The sequence below is a fragment of the Oncorhynchus clarkii genome, chromosome 11 (genome assembly GCF_045791955.1).
Source record: "Oncorhynchus clarkii lewisi isolate Uvic-CL-2024 chromosome 11, UVic_Ocla_1.0, whole genome shotgun sequence".
Lineage (NCBI taxonomy): Eukaryota > Metazoa > Chordata > Actinopteri > Salmoniformes > Salmonidae > Oncorhynchus > Oncorhynchus clarkii.
Window position 1 is genome coordinate 17,370,560 of NC_092157.1, and position 16,461 is coordinate 17,387,020.

At 43.4% G+C, this 16,461-nt stretch overlaps 1 protein-coding gene across 1 annotated transcript; it reads right to left on the reverse strand.

Moving 5' to 3' along the window:
• Positions 1 to 866: 866 nt before the first annotated feature.
• LOC139420308 (cullin-1-like) lies at positions 867 to 14,424 on the reverse strand. Its single transcript, XM_071170255.1, has 22 exons — positions 14,053 to 14,424; positions 9,725 to 10,056; positions 9,252 to 9,426; positions 8,879 to 9,046; positions 8,702 to 8,752; positions 8,402 to 8,492; positions 8,089 to 8,252; positions 7,824 to 7,986; positions 7,513 to 7,643; positions 7,314 to 7,421; positions 7,093 to 7,199; positions 6,962 to 7,010; positions 6,713 to 6,844; positions 6,465 to 6,582; positions 6,299 to 6,375; positions 2,566 to 2,684; positions 2,379 to 2,484; positions 2,204 to 2,251; positions 1,620 to 1,702; positions 1,411 to 1,516; positions 1,206 to 1,319; positions 867 to 1,027 (listed from the first exon to the last, which is right to left on the reverse strand). The coding sequence occupies exons 2-22, from the start codon at positions 9,862 to 9,864 to the stop codon at positions 947 to 949; spliced, it is 2,331 nt and encodes a 776-aa protein (XP_071026356.1). The 5' UTR covers positions 9,865 to 10,056; positions 14,053 to 14,424; the 3' UTR covers positions 867 to 946.
• Positions 14,425 to 16,461: the final 2,037 nt, after the last annotated feature.

The following is a 16,461-nucleotide window of genomic DNA, read 5'->3' on the forward strand; positions in this document are numbered from 1 at the left end:
ATAACGATAGTTAGCTACACCTGAGTATCCTACGAAGCAAGCTGGATCTACTCTGAGTTTTCTAAAACTAACCAGCTTCATCCTTACACCACAACGGTCAAAATGTCTTGTCTACGGCGAACTCAAATGAGACAAAAATCAATCCATGGGCGACTCAGTTTAACATTTTAATTTGTGTCGAAATCAGAATGCATGAAAATGTATCTTGCAAATTCAGCAGACTGCGGTGTGAAATGCTTTCAGAAGGGCTGTCTTTATTTTTAATTAATGCCTGCTTTGGTGTGCTTATCAATGCACAAGCACTCACTCCCTCCCTCCCTCTTATATACACACTTATTTTGTATTAAGTCATACAAAAGTTACATTGCGTTAAGTTTAAAATGCATTCTGACATGACTAAAATATGTAATGTGATTTTAACATAACACATTTGATTCATCAAATATCAGTCATCTTCCTGAAATGTAGGGGTTGATGAGGGAATCTGATTTCATTGGTTCTCAACTCAAGGCCCAGTCATTTAATTCAAGGTAAGTGGAGTTAACAATGAGTTAGAGCAGGGTAGTTCTGAAGGATTCATTGCCATATAAATGTACCTGGCTAAAAGGTGAGCCACTTTCGTATGACCGCTTATCCTGAGTTGAACTCAGTTGACCAAAGTTACCTCGCTAACTCCTCAAACCTGCTTCGTAGGATATCAATTTGAGACCAGGCTAGCAGGGAGGCAGTTGCATGCAGTAACTATGGACACAGCTCTCTGGTTGGACTTCCCACTAGGGTTTGGGGGGGGGGGGTCTGATCATATTTGCATATCAAAACAAGATAGTGTGTCCATGTGTATATGTCCCACTGAGCACACACACGTCTGCCAGTCAGAAGAACCACACTTTATTACTCGGACATAAAAAAAAAAAAAAGAGACAAAAATAAGAGGGAAGGGAGCGGGTTAAGCCAGGTAGCTGTACGTGTCTTTCTCTCCATCCACTCTCTCCAGATACTCCTTCTCTATCAGGATGTCTATACACTTCTACAGAGGAGAGACAAGGGTAGCAGAGAAAAAGGGGGCAGAGAGGGAAAGGGGGTGAAAAATATGTACTTTAAGACAAAAATATTACAGTTGGTGCAATGTGTGGGAGTCCTTTGAAAATGTATTGCGACAGGTAAGAGTGTGTGTTACCTTAATGACTGGGACAGGTGTGTGTTACCTTAATGACAGGGACTCTGGGTTTGAAGCGGGACGAGAGCTGGTTTAGGACTTCAGCCAGGAGCTGCTGGTGTTTCAGAACCTTCCTCATCTTCATTATCCTCACTATGGCAGCCTACACAGTTCATAATACTTAGTGATACACACTGAAAGAGAAATTCAGTACAGGAGTTTCAACAAACATGTATATGCGGTCGGGAACACACCTGTATGAGGAGCTTGCGGTCCTCCTCTATGTTCTTGTGTGTGGTCTCCTGCTCCTGTTTCTGTTCAGTCTTCATAGGAACGTTAATGTTCACACGCAGCTTCTTACTGGAGACATGAACAACATTTTTTGTAAGGATTAAACCTATGCTTAGACAGAAAACGCACAAGAACCAGACAACACAAAAGGAGAAACAGAGAGCGGACTTACTTCTTGTATCCCAGGAAGAGTTTGATCAGGGTTTCTGGTTTGAACTCCACTTCGTCTATGTTAGCATTCTCATCCTCCAGGACCTGACACACAGACCAGACCGCGAGACTGAAAAACAGCTTCCATCTCAAGACTGTTAAAACAGCCATCACTAACAGAGAGGCTGCTACCAACATAGACTCAAATCACTGGCCACTTTAATAATGGTATCACTAGTCACTTTAATAATGTTTACATATCCTACATTACTCATCTCGTATGTATATACTGTATTTTATACCATCTTGCCTATGCCGCACGGCCATCGTGCATCCATATATTTATGTACATATTCCATCCCCTTACATTTGTGTATAAGGTAGTCGTTGTGAATTTGTTAGATATTACTGCACTGTCAGAACTAGAAGCGCAAGCATTTCGGTACACTCGCATTATCATCTGCTAACCATGCGTATGTGACCAATAACATTTGATTTGAGTCACTACTTTCCATCAGCGTGTAGGCTTTTATACTGCAGAGTCCAGTGCCCTCTAGTGAACGGACTATCATTGTATACAACACGTTCTACTTGACTTGCACTTACCAGCAATTTGGATTTCAACAAGATCTGCAACACTTGAACCAGAATGTCCTAAAAACAACAAAATGGTAAAAACAATATTCACAGCCAGTGAAATACAAATGTGCTAATCTCATCAGGGGTCATTTAAAAACATTTAATACATCTCTATTTAGAGCACAGTACCAGCATAACTCACGGTTTTGATCTGTGTGCTATCAGTGAGCTGTTGTACGGAGTACAGGTCCTCTGTATTGTACTGCAGCAGGATAGCCATCTGGAAGGTAGAGGCCTGCAGAGTGTACCTGGAACATACATTGAATTAAATATGTGATGACATACATCTCCAGATTCTAGTGAGAAATGACCTTGTACCAACTCTGTACCTGTTTTTAAAGCAGTTGGTGACCAGCTCTCCTTTAGACAGGTGGTAGAGCCAGGTGAGTTTCCGACCGCTGTGTCTGCTGCCGTAGAATGCTGTGAACCGCTGGTAGCTACGCTCCAACTGGAGGATGAGAGGTTAATGCATTAGGTCTACTCTCCCTTACGTATTTGGTCAGTAAAGCTAAAACTTTTACTTGGTTTCTATATACTCTATCATTTGGATATGAGGTGACGCTACAGAACGTCACATTTAATTTATGGACATTTTTTTTATACAATGTTTTACCATTTTGAAGTGAAAGCACTTCATGCATATAGTTCATCCATTTGAAGGAGTCATAAGCATTTGGAGTGAGAAAGCTAGAGGCATAAATATCATACCCCCCAAAAAACATTTACCACCCCTGTTATTGGTTATGGTGAGAGGTTAGCATGTTGAGGACATGATGTTTATGCATCTGTAACTTTCTCACTCATTATTCACGATGAATTCATGGTAGCATCCATATTCATTTAGAAGTGTTCAGAAACATTCTATTCTTATTTACAATAAAAGTGATTGTGTGCTAGGAATATGGGAGCAAATACCAAACTTTAGACTAAATGTAATACACAAGTGAATTTGTCCAAATAAACTCAGCAAAAAAAGAAAACGTCCCCTTTTCAGTCTTTCAAAGATATTTGGATTTTTACGAATTAACTTCACAGATCTTCATTGTAAAGGGTTTAAACACTGTTTCCCCATGCTTGTTCAATGAACCATAAACAATTAATGAACATGCACCTGAGGAACGGTCATTAAGACACTAACAGCTTACAGACAGACGGTAGTCATTTAAGGTCACAGTTATGAAAACATAGCACACTAAGAGAGGCCTTTCTACTGTCTCTGAAAAACACCAAAAGAAAGATGCCCAGGGTCCCTGCTCATCTGCGTGAACGTGCCTTAGGCATGCTGCAAGGAGGCATGATGACTGCAGATGTGGCTAGGGCAATAAATTGCTATGTCCGTACTGTGACAGCTGATCATCCAGAAACCCACCATGGCCAGAAACCCACCATGGCCAGAAACCCACCATCGCAGGACCAGACAGGACTGGCAAAAAGTGCTCTTCAACAACGAGTCACGGTTTTGTCTCACCAGGGGTGATGGTCGGATTCTGCGTTTATCGTCGAAGGAATGAGCGTTACACCGAGGCCTGTACACCGGAGCAGGATCGATTTGGAGGTGGAGGGTCCGTCATGGTCTGGGGCGGTGTGTCACAGCATCATTGGACTGAGCATGTTGTCATTGTAGGCAATCTCAACGCTGTGCATTACAGGGAAGACATCCTCCTTCCTCATGTGGTACCCTTCCTGCAGGCTCATCCTGACATGACAATGACACCAGCCATACTGCTCGTTCTGTGCATGATTTCCTGCAAGACAGGAATGTCAGTGTTCTGCCATAGCCAGCAAAGAGCACGGATCTCAATCCCATTGAGCACGTCTGAGACCTGTTGGATCGGAGGGTGAGGACTAGGGCCATTCCCCCCAGAAATATACAGGAACTTGCAGGTGCCTTGGTGGAAGAGTGGGGTAACATCTCACAACAAGAACTGGCAAATCTGGTGCAGTCCACGAGGAGGAGATGCACTGCAGTACTTAATGCAGCTGGTGGCCACACCAGATACTGACCCCCCCCCGTTCAGGGACACATTATTCCATTTATGTTAGTCACATGTTTGTGTAACTTGTTCAGTTCATGTCTCAGCTGTTGAATCTTGTTAGTCATATGAAAAAGTTTGGGCAATTTCCCTGTCAATTTCCATTTATAAATAATTGGGTGTTTGGATCAGCTATTTCATTTTGATCTATCAAATAACTGAGGGACACAGTAATATCTCAGTAGTGAAATGAGGTTTATTGGATTAATAGAAAATGTGCAATATGCATCAAAACAAAATTAGACAGGTGTATAAATTTGGGCACCCCAATAGAAAAACCACATCAATATTTAGTAGAGCCTCCTTTTGCTAAAATAACAGCCTCTAGACGCATCCCATAGCCTCTAATGAGTGTCTGGATTCTGGATGAAGGTATTTTGGACCATTCCTCCTTACAAAACATCTCCAGTTCAGTTAGGTTTGATGGTTGCCGAGCATGGACAGCCCACTTCAAATCATCCCACAGATTCTCAACGATATTCAGCTCTGGGGACTGGGATGGCCATTCCAGAACATTGTACTTGTTCCTCTGCATAAATGCCCAGGTAGAATTTTGGGTGTTGTCTTGTTGAAATATCCAGCCCCGGCATAACATTATTCCCAAGAATCTGCTGATATTGAGTGGAATCCATGCGACCCTCAACTTTAACAAGATTCCCAGTACCGGCACTGGCCACACAGCCCCACAGCATGATGGAACCCCCACCAAATTGTACTGTGGGTAGCAAGTGTTTTTCTTGGAACGCTGTGTTCTTTTGCCACCATACATAACGTCCCTTGTTATGACCAAATAACTCAATCTTTGTTTCATCAGTCCACAGCACCTTATTCCAAAATGAAGCTGGCTTGTCCAAATGTGCGTTTGCATACCTCAAACGACACTGTGGCGTGTGTGCAGAAAAGGCTTCTTCCGCATCACTCTCCCATACAGCTTCTCCTTGTGCAAAGTGCTCTGAATTGTTGAATGATGCACAGTGACACCATCTGCAGCAAGATGATGTTGTAGGTCTTTGGAGGTGGTCTGTGGGCTGTTTTTGACCGTTCTCACCATACTTCGCCTTTGCCTCTCCGATATTTTACTTGGCCTGCCACTTCTGGCCTTAACAAGAACTGTGCCTATGGCCTTCCATTTCTTCACTATGTTCCTCACAGTGGACACTGACAGCTTAAATCTCTCTAATAGCTTTTTGTAGCCTTCCTCTAAACCATAATGTTGAACAATCTTTGTTTTCAGGTCATTTGAGAGTTGTTTTGAGGCCCCCATGTTGCCACTCTTCAGAGGAGAGTCAAAGAGAACAACAACTTGCAATTGGCCACCTTAAATACCTTTTCTCATGATTGGATGCACTTGTCTATGAAGTTTGAGGCTTAATGAGCTCACCCAAACCAATTGTGTGTTCCAATTAATCAGTGCTAAGTAGTTACAGGTATTCAAATCAACAGAATGACAAGGGTGCCCACATTTTTGCATAGCCTATTTTTCACATCTGATTTAATTTCATACAACTTAATATTTCTACACTAAAAATCTTTGTCTGGACAATACCCCAGTACTCAGATTTTATTAGAAAATGAATGGCATGCCACTATGATCATTTTCTGTGACGACAGAGTAAATTATTATGCAGCCTCAGAGGGGTGTCCAAACTTTTTCATAAGACTATGTTCATACAAATAGTTACACATGTTTAGTTTGCTGAAAATAAACAGTTGACATTTTTTTGCTGAATTTACTTTCAAACTAGTCCCACCTTCAAATGGTGGGACTAGATACATGACGTCCTTTCATTTCTAAAACAGATACGTTTGGAAATACCCTCAGAATAAAAGGCGACATTCGGTACTATCGCCTCATAAAACATTTGATCTCAAATCCAAAATGCTGGAGTATAGAGCCAAATTAAAAGTTAACTTCACTGTCCATAAATGTGTTGGGGAGTGTATTTTTTGTTGTATTGAGTTGTGTTGGAGTTACAGGAGGGATGTGTGTATTGTTACAAGGTTGAATTGGTATTGAGTTGAGTCTCACCTCGGAGGGCAGAGCGAAGGTGCATGATTGCTGGAACGGCCAGGACCCAGAACTCAACACTTGGATACTGAAGTCCACTGTAACACACCTCATTATTTAGCATTGCAAACACATTTACAACAAATACCAGTAAACAGAAGTATTAGACAAACCAACAGGTGCTTACAGTCAAGAGGTTCAGAGTTGGTCAGGTGTTTCTTGAACTGTTCGTTGAGGTCTTTGCTGACTCCGATGTCCTGGAACATCCTCTGTAGTTTAGATGTGTACTCAAAGCCACACGCTTGCTAAGGGAGAGAGAAAGTCACAATACTTTCAAAATTACATTTTTTATTTTACATTCCTTGGGGTGATCAGTCTGTGTGAGATTGGATAAATGCGTGTGTGTGTGTGTATATATATATATGTGGTACAGACCTTGAGTTTGGAGATCATGCTAGCCTCTGCGTCGTCGCTAGCACTGTTCTGGTGGACGAGGCGTTTAGCCAGCATCTTAGCATAGAACTTCTGGAACACATCCTTGTCCTCTATATACTTAAACACCACCATCTGAGGGATGAGCAACATATGAAAGGTTTATTGAGATAGGAGGTTGAAACAGTTGGTAACTCAAATTAGTTTTGAAGAGAAAGTCAAAAGGTTTATGAACAAAGAGAAGGTCCTCACCACTTGGTTGAGTGTGTCCTCCAACTCTGCCTCTTCTGGGTTCTTAGAACTGGAGAACAACAGAACACAGTGAATGTTTAGATACATCAGAGACAGACAATAGCCCCAGCGCCATACAGTAGATTACCCACCTCTTCTTGAGCAGAGAGTCACAGTATCTAGCCAGTAGTTCAGGTGATTTGCTGGAGGACTGGGCCATCTTAGTGACCGTGTTGTTGTTGATGAAACGACCACACGCCTGGAGAGAGAACGCGCTACAACATCAGTTCTGGGCATTTATATAGGAATCCTTACCACATTGCTTTTTTTCCAAGGAGAAAAAAAGTTGTTTATAAAAAAAACTAGAGTGCACCTTGTCTAGAGCAGCTACGAAGCCAGCGTCATTGTTGAAGGCAGACATGACCAGAGCGTTGTACTTCTTATGGACGTTCAGTGTGGTCTGGACATACACCTTAGGGTCCTAGGAGGGACAAACACACACATATATACATACATACATACAAATAAATAAATATATATATATACACACACACGCGTGTGTGTGTACATACGTTGAGAGCGGCCTCTCCACATTTCTCTATAGCGGCCAGGCCCTGGTTGTGGATGTGTGTTTCTAGGAGTTTCTTTAGCTCTCCTAGGCCATCCGTTATACGAGACACCAAGTTATACATCCGACCTAGATCTGAGAGAGGGAGGAAAAGAGAAAGAGGAGAGAGAATGAGAGACTGAGTACACACAACTTTTGTCTAAGAACACAGGCACTCATAACAGCAAGGCATATATAACTCCTTATACTTATTCTCTATTGTATTTTCCATTTTGTGGGTTGAGCAGCTAAAAACCCCCCTACATCATTCCCTACCTTGGTTCTTGTCAGCATCCAGTAGATTCTGGAACTCTGTGTGGAAGATCTCCAAGTGTTTCTCTATGAGCACCTGTTCACACCGCCTGGCCAGCTCATCCTGAGTGGACTCATGGAGGTACACCTGCACACGCCTCTGTTCCTCTAGCAGACGGGCCTCGGCCTACACACACAGAAACACAAGGTTAACTTCCCGGTGCTTTCATGGAGCTACACCCGTCACTGCTGTTACCCCCACCCTCTTTTTCATCCCCTCCATCCTCACCTTCTTCATGTACTCGGTAACAGGGTTCTGTTGGAGGAACTCGGTGCTCTCTCGTGTGTAGAAGCGTTCGGTGTCCGTGAGGAACTGGCACTCAAAGTATTCTTTATACACTGACAGCGTAGGACCCTTAGCAAACGCATCCTCCTCATTCAGCCCCAGCTCCACTATAGGAGACAACACACACACAGTCAAGTCTGAGACTTCTGAAATCTTCTATAAGAGAGAATTCGGTGATGTGCTGGAATGTGATGATATTTTCTAAATGCGTGTCTAAGTGAAAACTTGAAGTGGATTGGTTTGAGGTGTGTTGTACCGTAGGACTGCACCACACCACTGATGAGTCTGGTGTTGATGGTCTCTCCATTTCTCTCCTTCTCGATCAGCTTCAGGACCGCATTCGTTACCTGAGAGAGAGAGCGAGCGAGCGATGTAAAGTCAATGAATGTATGAATTACGTTGTTCGCCGTCTTAGAATAAGATGCCAGCTCTTTCCATCGCTACACCAGTTACACATAGAACGACACAGTGAAACACACTGAACTGACGTGGTTGGTGATTCTATTTACCGTGCGTGTGTTGTGTCAGTCAGATGTGACATCATCATCATACCCACCTGTTTGTTTAGGGGTCTGAATAGACACTCCCTCCACGTTACCAACGCCAACTACAGAAGAGGGCACGAGGGATAAATGGAGGAGAGAGGATAAACTAATGTCATAATTCACTCATCTTTTACAGTTGAACATTGACACAAAGACACCCCCTCCCTTCCTTCCTTCCTTCCTCTCACCGAGTAGATCTCGTAGATGCCCTTGCGTCCCTCGTCACATTCACGTCTGACCCAGTGCCTGTTGAGGTAAGCACAGATCCCATTCAGCACCTTACTGGAGAACCGGTAGTCCTCCCACTGCTGTGTGTAGAACTTCAACACACACTCATCCATCAGGTCCTCACCATCCTGGGAGAGAGAGTAGAGGGGGAGATGGAAGATGCATTGGTCACCAAACAAAATAAGGTACAGTTCAAGAAAAAGAGTAAACAATGATAGGTGGAATTGGCACCATATTTTCCTTGTATCCAACCACACATTAGACCTGTGAAAGGTCATCAAAGTGCCAGCGGGTCAGGAGAGGATGGAATCCCCATGTCACTATACCACTCACCATGAGCAGACTGGTCAGGTAGTTCTTGAGGAACTCCTTGAGTCTCTTGTAGAGTTCCAGGCCTACGAACTGGGCCCCCCCAGGAGTACTGCTCTTCTTGGAGGGCTTGTTGGGGACGGCAGATCCCCGGCCTTGACTGGACTGGTGCACGCTGGTACAGTAGTTATACACATGGCTGACAGGCAGGGGAGTTAAGACAGAAACACTGTGGTGGTATCAGGTCTATGGCAGCAGGACTCTGACCTCTACATGTGATGTGACCTAGCCCATCAGTAAGTATTGCACCACTAGGACACACCCATGAACACAACACCATAATGACACTGCAATATACACTGCATACTGCTGTGAGCTTCCACTTTGGGAAGTAGGCCATATAAACCTTAAACACCCTTCAAAAGGGAATTCACAGCAGCCTTACCAACCTAATAACCCCTTAAATTCCACCCCCCCCCACTTGGCGTGTGGGATACGTGTAGAGCTCCATGTAGCGTGACTTTGCCATGCTCTGCCGTGTGTACACCTGGTGGATGCCAGCCCTCAGGTCATCCCAGATCTGGTCCAGCCCGATCTGCTTCAACCCATGTGGGTTCTGGCCCCTGTTGGACGACATCGTCACGTCCCTCCTGCTCTCCTCAGCTCCTTCTTCTCTCCTCTGCTCCCACTCCTGTTGTTTCTCTCCTCTCAAGTGTTGTCTCAGAGTGTGCCGTCCATGGGAGGCTGGTGAGTGCGTGTCAGTAAGTTTGGCTCTGTCGTCAGTTGCTCCTCCTCACAGCCTTATGCCAGCAACACCTCACCACAAGACCTGGAGGAATAAGAGAGAGAAAACAGTGGTTACTAACGATGGTTGCTGTTCTTTCTAGCAGCTGAACTATGAACTACGAACTACGTGATTACAGCTAGCTAATGACAGATTAGTCCACTTTAGGGCCAGGCTACTTCCTTCCCAGTCCTCTGCCAGGCAGACAGGCCTCGAATACTGTGACAGAAACCACAGTACATTGAACATGAGAGGAGCTCTCCACAGTCCAAAGACATTGATTACAGTCAGATACATCGCTATGTAATATAAACCCTGATTAGCCAGGAGACCAGGAAATGGCAACATCAACAATGTCCCTCTCCAATTTACAAAGATATGAAGAGAGAGAAGGGAAGTGAGGCTCATTGTTGTTGACAGCTAGGCAGAGGGTCTATATATAGCAGAGGACAGCTAGCCTTGTCTCCATCTCTGGTCATTTACCATCATTTAGGCCCAAGGCTGAGGATGTTTGTTTGTGTTGCAACCTGAACACTATTTACTTCCTGACACTGTTGACAAGCAGTTTGTGTGTGTTTGTGCTTATGACCAGCACTAGATTGGTGGATAGGCCTAGTTCTCCCATGTTATATTTAGACACACCAGTAGCAGTGGTCACTTGCTTACGGTGTGTGTGTGTAAGTATCTGTGTGTGTACACATGATGGCAGGAGTCTTAAAAACTTCAATAAAGACAGAAGGGGGGTGAGTGAGTAATTTACAGGATGTCCATGCTGTGAACATGGAGGCCATGACAGTGATTTCCTCACAGTTAGTTGTGAAACCTGAAACTCTGGCACATCAACGTCATCATGTTCCACTACTGCAAATTTCATGACCCCATCATGTGCTGTTTCTAGGAAAGACCCCAGGGGGTATACTACAAAGGAGGTTAAATGAGTTAGCCAGCTAACTTTGATAAACAACCAAAATACCTATTGCTTTTTTGGTTCATTAAGAAAGCTAAACTCAGATATGTGTTTTTGGTTGTTGAGTCAGCGACCATGCCCATTTCAAGTGCATCTATAAAAAATAAAATACTAAGTTGTTTCAGAACATTTAGAGAAGTTAGCTGGCTAACTCACTGAACTGTTATTGTAGTATACCCCTCAGGGCTGATTGCTAATAGGAACTAACATCTGTGCTAGACTAGCGTGTCAACACATGACAAGAACAGTAACGTAACTTTTCTAATGGCGTCAGCTAATGGTGATCCGAATAAGGTTCACCAACCCTACAACTGCTTACACTAACAGTAAGGCTAATGTTTAAATATCTAGCTAATCCAATTGGGCCTTTCTGCAGGAAATTATACATTAACAACACAATACAACACGTGAGAAACCATAAGGGCACAATGAGTCAGGGAAGAGAGAGAGCTGTGGTCGTGGGAAAGCAGTCCGGTAAATCTCATTAGGCTACCTCAGTCACTGTGTCCTGGCCAGAGTCACTGAACCTTACTAGGGCCCGGGACGATACCAGTATCGCGATACTCGTTAGTATCATGGCAAGGAAACAAAACAAAGCAGATTTAACTTCTATAGAAAACAACCCTAATGTTGGTAACAAACATCATCCAGAGTCACATGTATTATAGCACACAATATTTTACACACAGCAGGTTTTTAAAGGACCAAATAGTTTGTTCTGCTTCATGTTTTCATTTTTGACAAAAGATAGTGATACCGATATCTTCCTGGCCCTACCTAATAGCCTACATATACATTAACACACACCAACAATGTAATAAAACAGAAACAGAGCTAAACCACCTCGCTAGCCTTCGACCCAATCAGGCCTTCTCAACGAGAGAAAATTAACCTACTTCCTTATTGACTACAGATTTAACAAACCCAATGCCTAGAGGTCCCGTGTGGCTGAGTTGGTAGACCATGGCGCTTGCAACGCCAGGGTTGTGGGTTTGACTCCAGCAGGGGGACCAGTATGAAAATGTATGCACTCACTACTTACTGTAAATCGCTCTTGATAAGAGCATCTGCTAAATGACACATTTAAAAAAATTAAAATGTAAAAAGGTAAACCTTAGGTGTCATCTGCCACAAGCAAAAAAAATGTATGAATAAATGTTTCATTGCCACATATACCGGATAGGTGCAGTGAAATGAGTTGTTTTATAGGTTCAGCCATAATAGTACGGCACCCCTGAAGCAAATTAGGGCCATGTGCCTTGCTCATGGGCACATTTTCACCTTGTCGGCTCGGGTATTCGAGCAACCTTTTGGTTACTGGCCCAATGCTCTAACCATGAAAGAGTGATTCATTCACAGAACAGAGATGCTGTGTATCAGATAACGCAAAAGCTATGCCTCGGGAACATGCAATCCTGTAGTCAAATCATAGTGTATTGGGAACCACTTAATTGCTTTCTAGCTTGGAGTGCAAGGTGTGTTTTGGGGCAATAAGGCAGGCTATTTCATTAGTGTATACAGCTTTTGATTCTCACTCAGCTCAGCATTTGAAAGGCTAGTGCGCACGCACACCAGGATTGATTTTATAGTCACAGCTCTCAGCAGTCAGCACACCTCTCACATGTTAAACAGACACAGGTCATCTAAGGTAAAGGCGGGGAGGGGGTGTTCAGCCTTGCACACACACGTCTAGCGTCCAGGTTTCCTCAGGCTCTTTGCTGACTGACTCAGAGGAACAGAACGGGGCTGCAGGTAGCCTAGTGATTAGAGTGTTGGGCCAGTAACCAAAAGGTTGCTGGATTGAATCCCAGAGCTGACAAGGTAAACAAACATCTGTTGTTCTGCCCCTGAACAAGGCAGTTAACCCACTGTTCCCCGGTAGGCCTTCATTGTAAATAACAATGTGTTCTTAACTGACTTGCCTAGTTAAATAAAGGTAAAACAAGAGATGTCAAGCTGCTCTATTTCCTACAAGAGTAGAGCAGTTCTGCCTCAGAGGAAGTCAGGGAAGCACAGAGCCTGTAGGAAGAGGTTGTTTCCTACTAACCACCATGGGGTAGTTAGTGATTGGTGGGGGAAGCCATTACTGGGGTGGTGAGTGTGAGGCAGGCAGGGTCAGATTTCTGTCCCACTTGAAACCAAACACTAACTAGGCCTACATGACCTAAAAGACGACTGTTCCATTGACACACTGTCTTTCCCTCACTTACCACTCTGCCTTGACAGAGCAGAAATAATTGTTTGTTGTGATACTCAGACCAAATGAGTGTAGTTTAGTGACAGAGCCAGAAGAGGCTAAAGACTGCAGTACTTCGGTTGGACAGGGTATTTATGGCAAAATAAATAACGTTAGTTTTAATTTGCTCAATGTACATTAGCGGGCAATATCTTCAATATTACAGAGGCCCAAAAGCAGCTTGCCTTCGATCTCATCTGTATTGTCATAACTAAATACAGACCAAATTACAGACATGTTTGCCAACAGCATTTAGCCAGACTAGTGAGTGTCATGAACTGTTGTTGGCCAGCAAACTAACTTAACGATAACGTTAACTCGCTAACGTTATTTAATGGCAAAACATTTGAGCACATATGGTAACACGGTGACTTTTTCAAGTTTGCTAGTTATTGTTGGTATAAGTTACTTGTTCGCTAAATCAACACATTCATGGACTAGCTAAAGTAACATCACCATTACTAGGTTAGGATAACGTTTCTAACGTTAGCTGACGCAGCTAAGTCAGCCGTTAGCTAGCTAGGTTAGTTTTCTAAACAGCGTAGCTCCCATTGTTGGACCCGATAGCTAGCCGTCACCGGGCGTCGGTCTAATTCATGTTTGAGTATTTTGATAATGTTATGACGAGCCAGACAATATTTTCTTAACTAAATATGAGGTTAAAACCATAATTTCCGATAAATTAAAATGGCACCCTGTTCAATGAGTCAGGATTATTCGCCAAAACATCTCCTGCTTGCGCGGCTACCCACAACGAGCTAGCTACAGGATAGCTAATTAACTAGCTCAAATAAAAGCTTCATGGCACTTAGACAATAGAATAATAAGCTATTCTTACCATTTCTGAACCGTTTATTTGCCCCAGCAATAGAGAAATACAGGTTCAGGAATCTAGCTATCGGCGCCTCCTTTACTCGGTTCTTGACTGAGATGGATTTCCTTCGTTTCGCAGTTGTCTCAAGATGATGTAGCAGCGCTAAGATCTCTCCTAGTGAAATGAAATGATGATGACACGGTGAGTGGGTTACCACAGCGTCAACGTCAAAATGGTCTATATCGTAAAAATGTCTAAAAACAAAAATACGATTTTTGGTCTTAATTTAATGTTCGGGTTAGGCATAAGGTTAGTAATGTGGTTAGGTTTCAATTGGTAGAAATAGGCGGGGTTTATTACACTGTGGCTGTGGTAACTGGTGACAACTAAAATGGCAAAATCCAAACACATGCGCATCAGACAAATATAAAATAAATTGTGGATATTTGTTTGAAGAAGAAACACAACCAACCAATGAGTCACACTTTTATTTAATTGACACAACCGGATTTATTACAATTACGTTAGTTTATAAACTAAGCCAAGAAATCAAATGGTAAACAAATAAGCTTTATATACCATAACTCAATTATGGTAAATACTGTAGAGCCACTCAACACCCCAAACCTACAGCATTTAACCATTTTAAACACTCCACTTAACCAGCTGTGCTTTTTCACTGTTACAGAAAGAGGCTCCAACTGTGCTGTTCCACTACAGAGGTCTTCATTGGTAAGATTCTCATTTGGGTATTTATTCTTCCATTGTTTAGATCTCAATGAAAGTCTATATGAAGATGTGTTGTTGTTAACAGGCCATGGTCAGAGAATGACAGCGCCTGATCCTCTGGGATTTATGTGACACTGTGAGGTCAGGGGATGACCCCAGTGGGGACTGTGCTACATGTTTATCTTCAGAATGATATACAATAATCAGAGGAGGCTAGTGGGAGGGGCTGTAGGAGGACGGGCTCATTGTAATGGCTTAAATGGAACAGTATCCAACACATCAAACTAATGGAAGCCACATGTTTGACCCCCTTCCATTAATTCCATTCCAGCCATTACAATGAGCCCATCTTGTGTAGCTCAGTTGGTAGAGCATGCGCTTTCAATGCCAGGGTTGTGGGTAGGATTCCCGCCGAGGACCAGTACAAAAACAGTATGAAAATATATGCACTCACTACTGTAAGTTGCTCTGGGTAAGAGTGTCTGCTAAATGACTAAAATGTAAATGTAAGCTCCTCTTCTGACAATAAAATATATCTACTCAATTATTTCCTTCCTCTGATGTTTCTAGAAAAAATATCTCTCTCATCGTCACTCAATGCATAGGTTTACCTCCACTGTATTCACATCCTGCCATACCTTTGTCAGTACATTATGCCTTGAATCTATTCTACCGTGCCCAGAAATGTGCTCCTTTTACTCTCTGTTCCGAGCGTACTAGACGGCCTAGAAGGCTTCTATCCTTTTGCCGTACCCTTATCCTACTCCTCCTCTGTTCCTCTGGTGATGTAGAGGCTAATCCAGGCCCTGCAGTGCCTAGCTTCACTCCCATTCCCCAGGCGCTCTCATTTGTTGACTTCTGTAACCGTAAAAGCCTTGGTTTCATGCATGTTAACATTAGAAGCCTCCTCCCTAAGTTTGTTTTATTCACTGCTTTAGCACACTCTGCCAACCCGGATGTCCTAGCCGTGTCTGAATCCTGGCTTAGGATGACCACCAAAACCCCTGACATTTCCATCCCTAACTATAACATTTTCCGACAAGATAGAACTGCCAACGGGGGAGGGTTGCAATCTACTGCAGAGATAGCCTGCAGAATTCTGTCTTACTCTCCAGGTCTGTGCCCAAACAATTTGAGCTTCTACTTTAAAAAATCCACCTTTCCAGAAACAAGTCTCTCACCATTGCCGCTTTGTAGACCACCTTCTGCACCCAGCTATGACCTGGACACCATATGTGAATTGATTGCCCCCCATCTATCTTCAGAGCTTGTGCTGTCCTACAATCTAAGCTTGATGCCCTCAATCTCACACAAATGATCAATGAACCTACCAGATACAACGGCAAATCCGTAAACACGGGTACCCTCATAGATATCATCCTAACCAACCTGCCCTCCAAATACACCTCTGCTGTCTTCAACCAGGATCTCAGCGATCACTGCCTCATTGCCTGCGTCCGTAATGGGTCTGCGGTCAAACGACCACCCCTCATCACTGTCAAACTCTCCCTAAAACACTTCAGCGAACAAGCCTTTCTAATCGACCTGGCCCAGGGATCCTGGAAGGATATTGACCTCATTCCGTCAGTAGAGGATGCCTGGTTATTCTTTAAAAATGCTTTCCTCACCATCTTAAATAAGCAAGCCCCATTCAAAAAATGTAGAACCAGGAACAGATATAGCCCTTGGTTCCCTCCAGACCTG

Bases quoted from the DNA above. Each gene is read 5' to 3' on its own strand.
- LOC139420308 (XM_071170255.1), bottom strand. From the start codon at position 9,864: ATGTCGTCCAACAGGGGCCAGAACCCACATGGGTTGAAGCAGATCGGG. The intron at 8,753-8,878 runs GTGAGAGGAAGG...CCTCTTCTGTAG, and splicing joins GCATCTACGAGATCTACTCG to TTGGCGTTGGTAACGTGGAG. The intron at 6,583-6,712 runs GTCTGTACCACA...TCTCTCCCTTAG, and splicing joins GCATGATCTCCAAACTCAAG to CAAGCGTGTGGCTTTGAGTA.